Source organism: Macrotis lagotis, chromosome X (genome assembly GCF_037893015.1).
Source record: "Macrotis lagotis isolate mMagLag1 chromosome X, bilby.v1.9.chrom.fasta, whole genome shotgun sequence".
Taxonomy (NCBI): domain Eukaryota; kingdom Metazoa; phylum Chordata; class Mammalia; order Peramelemorphia; family Peramelidae; genus Macrotis; species Macrotis lagotis.
The window spans coordinates 697,824,883-697,839,442 of record NC_133666.1 but is presented as its reverse complement, the minus strand read 5'-3'; the positions used below and the strand labels follow the sequence as shown (position 1 = coordinate 697,839,442).

The 14,560-nt window shown below is 42.8% G+C and overlaps 1 protein-coding gene across 2 annotated transcripts in view; it reads right to left on the bottom strand.

Annotated features, from left to right (window-relative positions):
* The window catches only part of YPEL1 (yippee like 1), a 33,791-nt gene that overhangs the window by 13,670 nt on the left and 5,561 nt on the right, over positions 1 to 14,560 (bottom strand). For both annotated transcript variants that reach the window (XM_074206606.1, XM_074206607.1), the window contains one exon: positions 8,402 to 8,676. In XM_074206606.1, the coding sequence (XP_074062707.1) occupies positions 8,402 to 8,518 (117 nt within the window). In that variant the 5' untranslated portion in view covers positions 8,519 to 8,676. The remainder of the gene's footprint in view (positions 1 to 8,401; positions 8,677 to 14,560) is intronic.

The window sequence follows — 14,560 nt, the reverse complement described above, 5'->3', positions numbered from 1 at the left end:
GTTGATATTTAAAAGCATTCCATCTGACCTGAAAACTATGGTGTTTGCCACTTCAGGATGAATATGACCAGTTGGCTCACAGGCCTCCCTGTCTTGACTTGTTTCACCATCTAAGTCAATGAAATCACATTCATCACTTTTTTCTGCCCTAGATTCCTTTCCCACTCCCAAATATAGACCCAGAACATCCAAGCTTGGTGTCAAGCCCAAGTCATCCTTCTGAATCCAGTATGTGTGTGTGTGTGTGGGGGGGGGTATCATTCTTAACTTGACCTTTCTTTGGGGTGGGGGGAAGTGGGAGCAACCAGTGATAGGTTGCTCCTAGGGTCCAGAAGATCCATGGTCCCTATCAAGCCTTAAGAGCAAGAGCCAATTCAAAACCTCCCTGAAAAACCCAACTTATTGGGCCCTGTTTTGACCTTAAATAGAACCCAAACAACCCACTGCCATCATCCCAAATCCATTCACTGAAATCAAGGAAAAGCTTACCTAGATTCAGGAGGCCTGAAAGTCTCCTCAGTCACTCATCTTGCTCTTTGACTTTGGACAAGTACCATCTCCACCCTAACCCTGCTTCTTTCTGGGGAGGTATTAATCTACTCTTCTCTAAAATAAGTTGAGAATTTCTAAGATGCAAATTGGAAGCAAAATGCCCACATCTCCTGCTAGAGAGCTGGTCAACCCATTCATCAACTAGTATCTCCTAAGCACCTGAACAGGAAAATTGCAGAATGAGACCCAAGTTTTCAGACAGAATCAATAAGGGAATCTGTTGGCTTAACTCTCATTTGTTTTAAGAGTTTTTTTCTGTTTTTCAGCAGGAGATGGAGGGAAAAGGCAGCAAAAACAAAAGAAAAGATGAACATTTAAGCATCTTTGTAAAAATGCTCAGAAGAGAACAATATAAGGCAGGCCAGAAAGAAGCACAGACAAGCAAAATAGCTTTGAAAGCTACAGGCTCAATTTATTACTTAAAAGCAAGGGATACATGATAAGATTGGCAGTTTCGTGTGCAATCCTGTTTCTCTTCTACTGTGCATGTGGAAATGACCATTTTATTTTGTGTAACTTAAACTACAAATTAAAAAATACATTTAAAAAATAAAATGAGGGTGGATCAGATGACTTTCAGGTCTAAGAAATCTCTCACATAACATAGCTTGTCATCTAACTTAACAAGTCTGATACGGATAGCATTCAAAGATGCCAGGTGATGAGGAATAGCACATTAGATGTTAGCCTTGGGGGTCCAAGAGACTGGAGGCTTCCAGGTCTGCCACATTTGGTTGGGGAGACACTGGGGGCCAGCAACCACAACCAACTCAACTTCCTTGTCTCCTGAAATGTTAACATCAATTCTTGCACTCCCTACCTCCTTGAGAAAGTACTTTTTAAAGATGTTTTGGAACCAAAACTGACAAATGTGGCAGTGCTCCCCCCACCCCCACTGCACCTATATACAATTGAAGGCAAAGCCAGAGCTTTTGCAGCATCTTGCACACAGTAGGCACTTCACTGAGTGTTTAAGGTTATAAAGGCAGGTCTCAAACCCCAGGAACTCCCTGAACATCCTCTCCCACCCTCCCTGCCACTTTAATGTGTCTCCTCCCTTTCCTCAGTGAAGCCCTTTTCACACAAGTAACATTCAAGTCAAATAGGAAAGAAGAAAGAAGGGTTGTGGTCTCCCCTCCAGCTCAGTGGAGAGGAGAAGAGAACCCTCCAGAAGGTAAGAAGCAAAGAGGGTCCTCAGAACACTTGAGTCTGGAGGCCCAGGGCCCTTTTTCTTTCGTGGTGGGTCCTCCTGAAGACTTTGAGGATGACGACAGGAATGAGAAATCTAAGCAGAGTGTGGTGGAGCTTAGAGGAGGGGTCACACATCCCCAACCTAGAGAACCTCAGTTCCAAGGGGTTCCTGGGGTCATCTGCCCAACCTGTAACCTGTGGTCAAGAAGCTGCCATGTGGCCATGTGACTCCCTGGAAGATTCTTTTAGACAGCTCTATCATACAAGCCTAGAACTGCAAGGCTCATCAGCACCCATTGTAGCCTACGCCACACTACAGGCACTCCATGCTTGCCCTGACATCAGCTTCTTGGTAGTTTTCCTCCATTGCTCAGGGTCCGGCTCCAATTGTTTTCCCTCATAGCTAACCCAAATCTACATCCCCTAACTTTCTCCCACTTCTACTTTTTTGGGCCCACTGCAAACCTCTGGCTTCTTCCTCCTTCCTCATGACTGCATGTACTAAAGAAGCAGAAAACAATCACAGCGGGAATAGGTCTTCTCCTACCCTTGAGAGGTTGGCTAGGGACCTTGGACAAATCACACCCACCTTTCTGGGGAGGTTTTAGTTTCTTCCTCTGTAAAATACATTACAGAGTGTTGAAGATTCCTGAGGGTGACCGATGCCCGCCTCCTGACAGAGAGATGATCAGTCCATCTACATCTAAATTACAGAAGTGACAGTCCATGCCAAGGGCCCTTGAATGACAACAACGTGCCACCTCATTCTGAATAATGGCCTATCCTTCTTAGGAAAGAAAAAGATGGTGGCTGTGGAAGGGCCAGGCGTGTAGTAAGTATGCTGGTGGATAATAAGTGCCAATTTGACTGGGCCCTAGAGACCCTTCTGGCTCTGAACTCTGTGAGAGTCGGAACATTGATATCCAATTTAGAAGGCTGATGTTTCCTGCTGTGTGACCCTGGCCAGGGTGCTGGACCTCTCTGGACCCTCCCCCTGCCCCTTTTACCCATCTACCTAACATCTAGAACATGTTGATTTGACTCTTCCTTGACCCCACATCACACACCATCAGTCATAATCTTGCAATAATTATGATGCATCTAACATGACTAAATAATTACATGGTATTACAAGATCCAAAAATCAGCTTTAAGTAGAATTTTAAATCTGGCCATGATTACCCCAGTAAAAGAACATTCAATATGAAATCTACAGTCTGCTGGGTCAAGTGTCAGTTAACAGTTATCCTAAGTGCTCTTCACAATGATAGAACTCTTAGTTTTAAAACAGAACAAGAAACCAGAAGCTCAGTAAGCAGGATCAGAAACTCACAATAAAAATGAACTCTGTTCGGATTGAGGAAACACAAAAGGGTGGGGTGTATCTCACTTAATTGTGTGTCTACAACACAATTAAAATTCATATTTTATAGCAAGGGATTCTGCTATAAAACTGAGTTACTCATACAGCCTTTTCCTCCAATTCATTTTTTTCCCTACTATTCTTGGATAACAAAGGCCATGTCTACACAATGCTCCAAACTCCAGAGTCTGAATGACTCAATTGGTTATGCTGCCTCACTGTTTTGGCATTGTGGAGAGGTAAAATAAATCGACATTGAAAACATAAGGAAATAATCTTACTGGAAGAACTGACCTCATCACCAACAGTTACAGTAATGGAAACCATGTCATTGCATTAATAAACTGCTGTATATTATAAGGGATCTGTATGGGAACATTCAAGGACCCAGGGGATGGACAGCTAGAGAGACTCTACAGAACTTCCTGGACCTATGTTAATGGCCAACAGCTGAGCAGAGGAACAGCCAGGAGTTGACCTCCAGGAGGAGAGAACAGCAGGAAACTGCTACCCCAGGACCCAAGAGGCAAAGGTGGGGAATCCTAACCTCAGCAAATCTCAAGATACCAAGGACTTTATCAAACTCTTAATGACCTGCAGAGATGAGGAACCCCCCCCCCCAAAGCAGCCCACTGCCATTTGGAGACATCTCTCATCAGAAGTGTTTTTATAACCCCCCCCCCCCACTACTTCCACCCATGAGGACCAAACTGAACAAGCTAACCCTTCCTAGCAGCCCAACAGCACTTCCTCATTAGGCCCAAGCTCTTCTCCAGGCTGGCCCTCAGCAGTTCCTTCCCCCCATTCTTGTCACCTCCTTCTGTCTACCTGTCAGCATCCCTCATGGCAAACTTGGAAGAAACTATAGAATTCCAGATCTAGTTTGACCAGGGTGGGAAGTCAATCATGGGCAAAATAGATGCAAAATCATCAAAAGCTTTTCCTGGAGACTCACAAATCGTATCAACTGTGCCTCAATCTAAAATATGATATGGAGAATTTGAGAATACCTACAGAGAACGATGACCATAAACTCTGTTATGCAACAACCCTGGGGGGGGGGGCTCAGTAATTCAAAAGAGAACTAAAAGCAGTAGGGGGAGGCCAGGGTTGGTAATTGATGGGCTTCCTCAGCTATGATTCTGAACTCTGGGGACACACCACCCCCTCCCTCCCAAGGTGGCTAAGCTGCAATGACCCCTATATGCTGATGGTCTTCACCAGTGGAAAGAAAAATCTTTCTAGTTCTGCTCCATTTCCATACCCACACCCACCCCAAGACCTTCTGATTCATGGCTAGGGAGCTGATAAAATTTAAATACAACCATTAAGCCTTCCAGGGAGCCACATATGCCATCTAGGGTAAGGGGTAGGAGGCAATACATCAATCTGGGCAGGTCTGGAGCCAAGCAAGGACTCCCAATTCATCCATCAGTCACATCACCAGAAAACCACTCCTCAGGATTAGATATAGGAACCAGTGATTCCTGAGAGAAATTTGGGCTAAGCTGGCTGACCACTCTGCAGTGAGGGTGAACAAGAGAAACGACTTTTAGTCCTATATAAATAAAAATACTTTAAATGAAAAAAAATAAATGAGAAAAGAAAGGGTTGGAAGTAACACGGATTCAAAAGCCTCAATATCAGTGTAGATGGTAAGAGTTTTAAAAAGTAAGCTTCGAAGATGATGAATAGACCTTCTTAGATCTAGGGTGAAGCCCACTGCCCACCTCTTAGTGGAGAGTCAGGGGCTAGACATGGCTCAGGACAAGATAGTTTCTAGGCGAGCCTAAAGCTTGACTCATCTTGTGTTGCAATTTCTATTGCAAGAGAAGGTTTCTATTTGTGTAAGGGAATCAGTGAGTAATAATAGTGAGAACAAAAAAGAAAATACAGAAAAGAAATATCCATGAAACATTTTCAAAAATATACAAAAGAAAGGAGAGGGAAGTTCAAAAGGGGCCTACCATATTCAATTTAACACTCACTGTTATAGTGAAGATCTTATTTGTGAAGGTCACACAAACCAAATGTCTCATTTAAAAGAAATAAAGAAAACATTTAACAAAAGGGGTAGGAGAGGATATTAAATGAATGAGTCAGAGTGGGCACATGGGAGTGAAAATGTGTATAAGGAAAAACAAGAGGGGTGGCTAGGTGGTCAGTGGATAGAGCACAGGCCCCAGAGTCAGGAGTACCTGAGTTCAAATTCGGCCTCAGACACATAATAATTACCTAGCTGTGTGGCCTTGGCCAAGTCACTTAACCCCATTGCTTTGCAAAAAAAGAAAAAAGAAAAACAAGAAAAGTTCAAGTGATGTGGTAGGATGTTCCTAACAAATCAATCTGGCCAGGTGGAGACAATGGATAATGCTTTCCAAATAAAGCCTGTAGTTGTTCAAGCATTTTAGTCATGTCCAACTCTTTGGGAATCCATTTGGGGTTTTCTTGGAGTGGTTTGCATATCTTCTCCAAAGTAAGGCAAACAGGGCTAAGTGATTTGTTCAGGATGACACAACCACAAAGTGAGACCAGATTTGAACTCTGGAAGATGAGTCTTCTGAACTCCAGAACTGGCTCTCCACACATTGTGAAACCCCAGCTGCCCCTCCAAATACAGCATGTAAATGGAGTTCAAAGACAAGACTGGTCATCTTTTCCTAAATTTAGGATTCTATGATTTTCCTCTATTAAGACTAATTCCAAGTTTCTTAGGTCAAAGATAATTATCTTTTTTATTCCTCCCCATCCTTAAGAATGGAAGTGTTGCAAACATTATCAGGTGCTGAACATCTTACAGGTGTGTGTGTGTGTGTGTGTGCATAAATCTCATTTGATCCTAACAAATCTTTCAGGTGAAAACATCTCCACCTTTTAGCCACAGGCCTGTGCTTGGGAGAGCTCTGACGACAGCATCCCACAACCCTCCTGGTCCTTCCCTTGAGGCCACAGACAGCACAGCACCATCAGTCACTACCAACTGCTCTTTTGTCTAAATTAGAACAGTGGAAGACGAGGTTGGCCAAAGGGAGGGCCACAAAAAGCTGTGTTTTATGAACCGTGTTAAACCACACTGCATTTATTTCAGTTCTGGATTTGCAGTCAGAAAAAGATGCTTCCATGTTATAGATCCATAGGCAGCTCACTGAGAAAAGCTCCAGTTTTGTCTTTAAGATGGAGCCAATGCCATTAAGACTGTGGGGCTGGGCCTGGAATCGGAAAGACCTGAGTTCAAATCCAGTTTCAAACACTTCCTAGTTCTGTAATCCTGAGCAAGTCACTTAACTCTATCTGTCTCAGTTTTCTCATCCATAAGTGGGGATGCTAATCACAGCTTCCTCCTGGGCTGTTGAGAGGATCAAATAAGGTCCTATTTGTAAAATACTTTGCTTTTCCAAGTCCTATGGAAATGCTGCTGCTTCTTCTAGTTACCTGATAGGGAAGTAACCGTTACGATGGGATTTATTAGAACGCTAATAAGCAGAAGGGACTGCTCAGGGACACACCAAGTCAGCCCTGGCATCACAGAAGATGTAGAAGTTGTTCATGATCATCCTCCCTCTACAGCCCCAGGCTGGTCTGACTCAGGGAAAAGCTACTCGGGGCTGGAGTTGGGGAGAGTTTGTTCCCTAAGTTTCCAGATTTCAAAGGCTCCACCAGGTCAGTGTAGGTGGTGGAAACAAAGCACGGACACAGATGGCTAAGGACCTGAGGAGTGAAGCCAACTGGAGATTTATTTTTAGAATTGGTACCAAGTTCTATTATTGGCTGCATCACATCTCTTTTTTTCCCCTTGCATTTAAGAATTTATTCTGTTTTTAGACAGATATACAAAAATTCATCAGAATATGAGGTCACTTCAAAGAATACCAAGACTTTGTGGAGTGAGTAAGGCTGGCATCCTGCATATCCTTAGTGATAGAGGGACTGATCCCAGGCCTGGCCTGGACTCTGGTGAGGTGGCTGGAGCTAAGTCGCTTCCCCTCCCTCTCCCCCTAGAGCCAGGGCTGAGGAGTTGTCAGTGTGGCTTCTGGAGGCCATCTCCCATATCTCACTGGACCTGAAGGCATCTAGACAATTGAAAAAAAGGACTGTTGTTCTCAGCTGGGCAGCTGATGGACAGCCTAAGCCAATCAATCTTCCTCTCTCTGATTCCAATTCTGTCTTTATAAGTAGGGCTATTGGGAGGATCCCCAAGGTAAAAGAGGAGAGAGCTTGGTGCAGACATCTCAGGAGACCTGGGGGGCTCTGTTCAAGCTCTGCCCCTTCCTCACCATGGGACAAGGATTCCTCCATCTGTTTCTTCATCTGTCAAATAACTGGGTAGGCTCTAAGGATCTTTAGAGTTCTTGTCCAGCTATAACATTTAACAAATCTATACAAATACCCAGAGCATTTGAAGAGAGTGGCAGAGGAAGCTCTGAGACTGGGTGGAAACCTATGCCTTCCCAATTTCTCAGCCCTTCAGGTCTGACAGGCAAGTCTAGGTTTAAAGGTGGAAGCTCGAGTGTGAATTGTGGAGATGCACTGTCCTCATCTTTGATATGGGCGCAGGAGGATTTCCAGTGCCTTCTGAGACTACTATGAGGATCAGAGGAGGCCACACAGGGAAGGCCAGTGATGACTGTCCTTATGGTTTCCCCTTGGATGCCGCCTGGTGGGGCTTCCTCCAGCTAATGTCAGTGGGTAGGAGAGTGCTGACCACTTCCTTCAGGATGGAAAGGGTCTCAAGGACAAAGCTGGACCCAGGCTGTGAATCCTGGCTGCGTGCACACTGGCTAGGTGACATCTGTGGGGAATCACTACCAAGTTGACTGCAGGGTGTTTGAGATTTAGGGTCTACATCACCCAGGTCATTGCAGGGAGTACCCACAGCAATGAAACCAGAGTGCCTTAATAGTATTCTTGCCCAGGTATAGGCCAGAAGAAGAAAAATACAACAGTAACATCCCCTTGTTTCAGAAGTATAAGTAAGACAGGGAGTGACACCATTGGAATGAATGCTGTTTCACAGTAATGAGTCAAGTTCAAATTTCACCACTGAGACTATGTGGCCTCTCAGTCTCACTTTGCCTGCCTACCTCCCAGGGTTGTGGGAGGAATGTATCAAGTGTTAAACTCTTCTTTTTCCCCCTTTATATCTAGTACTATCAATGGGGCTCCCCAGGCCATACTCACCATGAGATGGTTGGGCAGAATTCTAGTTATGACCTGAATTATTGATAATGTTGGCAAACAGCAATCATTAACATCAAAAGTCTTTCATAAACCGTTTGACCCACACCAGTGACTTGCCTTAGAGATCAGCTCGTCATGGTTGGCTAGATGGGCTCTGCAGTGAATGCAGCTATAAGTTCGGTGACAGTGAGGCAGGTAAGCCTGGAAAGTTTTGGCTTTTGTCATCTTCACCATCTCTGCTGGGGGCCCCGAGCTTAGCGAGGGCACAGAGGGACAGCTCTGCTGGAGTCGAGGACAAAAGAAACACTGGAACAAGCAAGCAGAAGCCGTTGTGGTTACAAAGGCCGGGGGGGCCCTCTCCACACTGCCGTCACCAGAGAAACCGTCACCACCTGCCAAAGACAGCAAAGCAGCACAGCATTATCCAAAGGGAGGCTCGACCCACTCCATGCAAGTCAACAGCTCTTGTCCTATGCTGGGCCCCGTGGCAGGATTCTTAGCCACCAATTTTATTACAGCTCCCAATTTTATTATAGCCAAGCCTCAGAATTCCACTTCACCGACTTGGGATACTGTGGGGAGGGTTCCGCTCTACCCGGCCTCAATCCCCATCCTTGGATGTCTTCATAGTAGGCAGTCTTCGGATCATGACATCCTACAAACTCAATCACTGGCAATCAACCTGCTGGAGACCAGCTTCCACATTAACTATGCTGAAGAGAGTAAAAGGACTTGCCCAGAGATCAAGTTGGAAGGAATATACTAAACTACTACTGTACGCTAGGAATTTATGAAAACATGATCAAGTGTATTTTTATGCCATCTGTTTCCCTGGAAAACATGGAAGAAAGTGTGAGTGATTCTCTTTCAATCTTAATAAAAACAGCCAACAAAAACTGTATTCCTGTTATCACAGAAATCATTTGCCTAAATGGTCCAAATAACATGAGCACTATTAACTCAGTGTTTTTAATTTTGAGAAATTGCTCATCACTGTGCATCCTTTGCTCCAGCAATATACTACTAGGTCTGTATCCCCAAGAGATCACAAGAAAGGGTAAAAATCCACATGTACAGAAGTATTTAGAGCAGCTCTTTTCATAGTGGGAAAGAAAAGGAAATTGAGGGGATGCCCATCAACTGGAGAATAGCTGAACAAATTGTAGTATATAAATGTGATGGAACACTATTCCACTATTGTTCTGTAAGAAATAGAGGAACAGGACTTTAGAAAATCCTGGAAAGACTTCCATGAACTGATGCTTAATTTACTGTATGATGAGCAACTATGATACTTAGCTCTTCTCAGGAGCACAATAATCAAAGATAATTGTTAATGGAATATAGCATACAAAGAAGGAACTATGGCATCTGAATACAACATCAAGGCTTACCATTTTTAATTTTTAAAATTCGTTTTATGTTTTATGGTCTTTTCTCCTCATGGTTTTTCTTGCGAGATTCTTTCACAACATGAGTAATATGGTAATATGTTTAACATAGAGCAGTCTAATAATATAGATTATACATGTATATCATGGGAGAAGGCAAGAAAAATGTGAAATTCAAAACCTTACAAAATTCAAAACCATACTAGCTTTGCATGTTGTTGGAAAACTAAATTAAAAAACCATTGCAATCACCCTCCAAAGTTCCTTCTTTTAAACAGAAAAAATCTATCAAAGAACTTTAAGCATATGATTAAATGAAGTAATAACATTCTCTGCAATGAAGTCAGCTGTTTGCTTTATTATGGATACTCCCTAGGGCCTTGGTCATATGGTAGAATTTTCTTTCAAAAAATCCAGAAGGCTGGGGTTTTTTCCTGATTCTCATGTGTAAGAGGATGAAGAGGAAAGCTAAAGATGCCCCAGATAATTCAACTAAAAGCAAAGTTTGTGGGAGGAGGAACTATGCAAGAATAACAATGAAAATTCAGCTTTGTCTGGCCCATAGTGTGTGATCTAAGAGCACCCTATCTGGGTCCAGATCTTGGTTCTGCTCTACTTTCTGCTTTTCCTCCACCTCGGTGACCCTGAAAAGGTCACTTTACTTTCTTACCATCTTAAAGTCTTCTGACCTTTCCAGCCCTTGGCCTGGATCCACTCACCCTATAATCATCTCCATTCATAAGAGAATAAATATATATATATATATATATAGTTTTTGCAAGGCAGTGGGATTAAGTGGCTTGCCCAAGGCCACACAGCTAGGTCATTATTAAGTGTCTGAGGCTGGATTTGAACTCAGGTCCTCCTGACTCCAGGGCTGGTGCTCTATCCACTGTGCCACCTAGCCTCCCCCATTCATAAGAATATTGAAGAAGATTGAGAAACAGTCACTTCTAATGGCAACGAGTGTGAGAAAAGGAGCTTCAGCTAATTGCACTAAAAAAAGTTTTGTGAAAGAAAACATACGAACTATTTACAAAAGAAGGCACATATATAAGAAATAATCATTTTTTAAAATGTGAAAGCTTGGAAAAAAGGCAGGACAACATGTTTGTAACACATCACACAGTCAATCAGCAAAAAATAATTAGACAAAAGAGAAAGCTGGAAGAGTTCAGAAGAAGCAAAACCCTTCCCCCTCCATTGCTTAAAGAATGACCAACTGATATCATGTGGTTGGGGAGAAATTTGGCATGAGCAATAATTCACACAAAATAACTGCCTCTGACCCAACCTTTGTGTGTTTTGACCCAAAGAGTATTATCCTAAAAGCATGTCTGTCCAAGAAGCCATCTCAAAAGTGGTCCAACTGGGGAATGGCTAATTGGAATGATCTAAGTGGTATCATTCAAGGTCTGGTTGTTCCATGGGCTGACACAAATGAGCACCTTCTGTACACTTTAGAGCTGCCTTGGTCCCTAAGGGCTCATGGGACTTGCCCAGCCGGGGTCATCCAGCCAGCAGGGTCAAAGATGGGAATTGAACTTAGATATCGCCTCAGTCCACTACAACACATTTCATGTGGAATATCTCAGGACATTAAAAGTTTTTTAAAAAGATGGAATGTGAAAAAATTGGGAAATGACAAAAAGAAGAAAGCTGACTGAGAGAACAGCAAGTTCATCACAAGAGTTACATGTCAACCCTTTAAGCCTCCATGATCTCACTCACTCACTGCCATGCAACCAGATTGTGACTTTATATATTATCTCCCACTCAGCAAGAATTACCCTCCTGAGAACTCCTGATGATTAAACTCTCCAAATTCAACTGTGCTCATAGTTGGGCCACAAACATAACCATTCCCCAGTCTGCACGTATAGCCCAGTCTGGCAGGACTGCTTAGCAATGACATTCTACCAACACAGTCTTCAAGAACCCAGGGACAAAGCAGTACTAGGTAATGGGACAGGGCAAACTTCTCAACTAGCAATCATTGCCCTTAAAATTTTATTTTTCTTATTCTGGTTTTAAGTCCTTCCTGATATTTCTAGGAGGAAAAAAACCTCATCACAATTACATAAGAACATCTTCCTTACTAGATCCTGAGAGCCATCTTGCTTAGACCTTACCACTATCCCTTCTCATAGGACAGTAAGCAGAGGGCCAAACTTGGGGTCAAAGTATAAAAATATTGTCTCTGAGTGACTCTCTGGCCCTTAGCTCTTTCACTGTTTTACAAAAAACAGGATATACAAGATATATCCATTAACTAGACCCTTTAACCCTAAATTTGTGACCCTCTATTATTTTGAGCCATCACACTTAAAATGTTTAAAATGTTAAAGCCTACTAATTGGAAAAAGGCTACCATTTTGGAACTCCAAGCCCTGGTTTATGCTCTTTCATAGGTAGACATTTTTTTTAGGTTTTTGCAAGGAAATGGGGTTAAGTGGCTTGCCCAAGGCCACACAGCCAGGCAATTTAAGTGTCTGAGGCCAAATTTGAACTCAGGCACTCCTGACTCCAGGGCCGGTGCTCTATCCATTGTGCCACCTAGCTGCCCCCATAGGTGGACATTCTTGAAAATGAGCTCTGAGGCACACTCTTTCCCCCACTATTTTTCCTAAGCCTAAATCACAAGGTCACAGATGATTAAACTGAGGCCCAGATGAGGGAAGGGACTTTCCTAATATCCTATGTCTATGCAAGTGGTAAGCTGAGATTGGACTTCGGTCTCAAGATTGCACAGAGTCACACAGTGCCTCCAGTCATGAGCACATCCTCTTTGTGGCTGCACAATGTACATTTGTATTTTCAAAAAGACAACTACAGATATTGGGTCTTGGAGCACTGGGAGTCACAACTACGAGGGCACATCTTATTCAAAAGAAATAGAACAGATACAAGCAAGGGAGAACAGCACTGCTCACTAAGTAAATAGACTCAGGTGAGGAAATATGGGAGAACCAGGAAATTTAGTTATGGCACAGAAGGGGGGATCTTGATAAGCCAGACATCAACTACTTTTGCTCTAGTTGCCAAAAGCAGAGTATCTAATTCAATAATGGCAGGCAATGATCATTTTTGAGCTTGATGGATGCCATAGTCGTTTCCCAATATAATACCTTTCCTTCTCCAGCTGAATCTTTGCCAGTAACAAAGAAAGGTGGTTAAAAAAAACAACTGGCAGGAGATTGCATCTAAAAGCAGGCCTAACAGCACTTCTGGAGTTTCTCCTTATATCCCATCAATCCTTTCTCTGGTATCAAAAGCTTTCATGATCATTTCATGTCAAGAAACAAGAGGAAGCTGCAAAGAAAGCTGCCATCGTCCATCTGACTCTTCCTCAAGCAGATGCAGCAACTCTGGGGACAAGTGAGCCCTCTAAATTTATGCTGATGGAGAGGAAAGGGGCCACCATTTGTCATGAAATCAATGAAAGTGGGGGTTCAAAGGATAAGCCAAATATTTAGGATGTTGGTTAGTTCAAGAGTGATGCAAAGCTCTCAACAATGAATTTCTAAAGATACAAACAGAAATTATTCAAATTAGAAAGAGGAACCTTTCATAAAGCTAACTCCCTGAAAAATTCAGATAAAAATATGACACCTATACAAGATGGGGCAAAAGACACTGATCAGAATGTGCTTAGACTGGTGATCAATGCTAAGGCAAAGAGTGTGGGAGAGTGTCAATAAACAAATGCCTCCTTGTGTTGCCATGCTAAATGTTGCTGTAAAGATGAAAATAATAAAATAACCCCTTGTTCCCCCAAATTCACATTCTTATATGTTCACTGATTATTGACTGAGACAACCTAACTAGGCTAATACAAAGTTTCGAGAGTATAGTTCTGATGAAGGGGAAAAAGATCGGAAGTGGTAGCTGAGGTAGATGGGCTGATTAGAGGTGATGAGTGAGAAGCCTGAAATGACCCAATACTTTTAATCTTCTTGTTTTCTCTTCCAAGAACAAATATGGAAAGCAGGAATGGAATTTACACTCTTTCAATGAGGTCAAGTCCCAAGGCTGGGATGGATTACATACTGGAATTATAATAGCACTTTTAAGGACTAAATTCATCATTTCATTTGAACCTCAAATAATCTTGAGCTTAGAGAGGCTATCACTCTACCGACATTTTACAGGTGAGGGAAAAGGCTCAAAAAGGTAGCTCCAGATACCAGTTTCTAAACCTTACTCCATGGATTGGAGTTTCTATACCTTACTCCATTGATTACACCACACTGTCTCTAGCAAAGAGAACTAGTAAGTGTGACTGTGAAGTTTCTGTGGATGAGCTTTGAAATATGGGAAATGGGAACAGTGTTAAATGGATTAGAGAAATGTTTGGGAAGAAGGGCAAAGAGAAGAGGGCAGAGATGGAGAGAAAAGAAAGGTAGGAGGGAGAAAAGAAGGGGAGTGAAGATGATGACCTGTAACACAGACCAGTGATTTTTTTCTATTCTTGGAAAAATTTGAGAGCACATTTTTAAGGGGATGGTGCTTAAGAAATAAGAAGCCTGCATGACTTCAATAAGAACAGATCATGGCAGATCAAGGACATTTCATTGACCCAGTAACAAGAATAGAGGAATACCGTAGGCATAGCATCCTTGGATTTCAGCAAAGCATTTGACAGGCTCTCCTGCTATTATGCTTGTGAGTAAAATAGATAGCTATAGGTTGGATGATGGAACAGTTAAGTGAAATCTGACTTGTATACTGACTAGCATCAAAGAGTAGTCTCCTGAGTCACTGCCAAACTGGAGAGAAGATTCTGGTGGATTGTCTTTGACCACGTGCTGGTCCTCAGTGACATGGATTAAAGGCACAGATGGCATGCTTGTCAAATTTGCACACAATCAAGCTAGACAAGAGT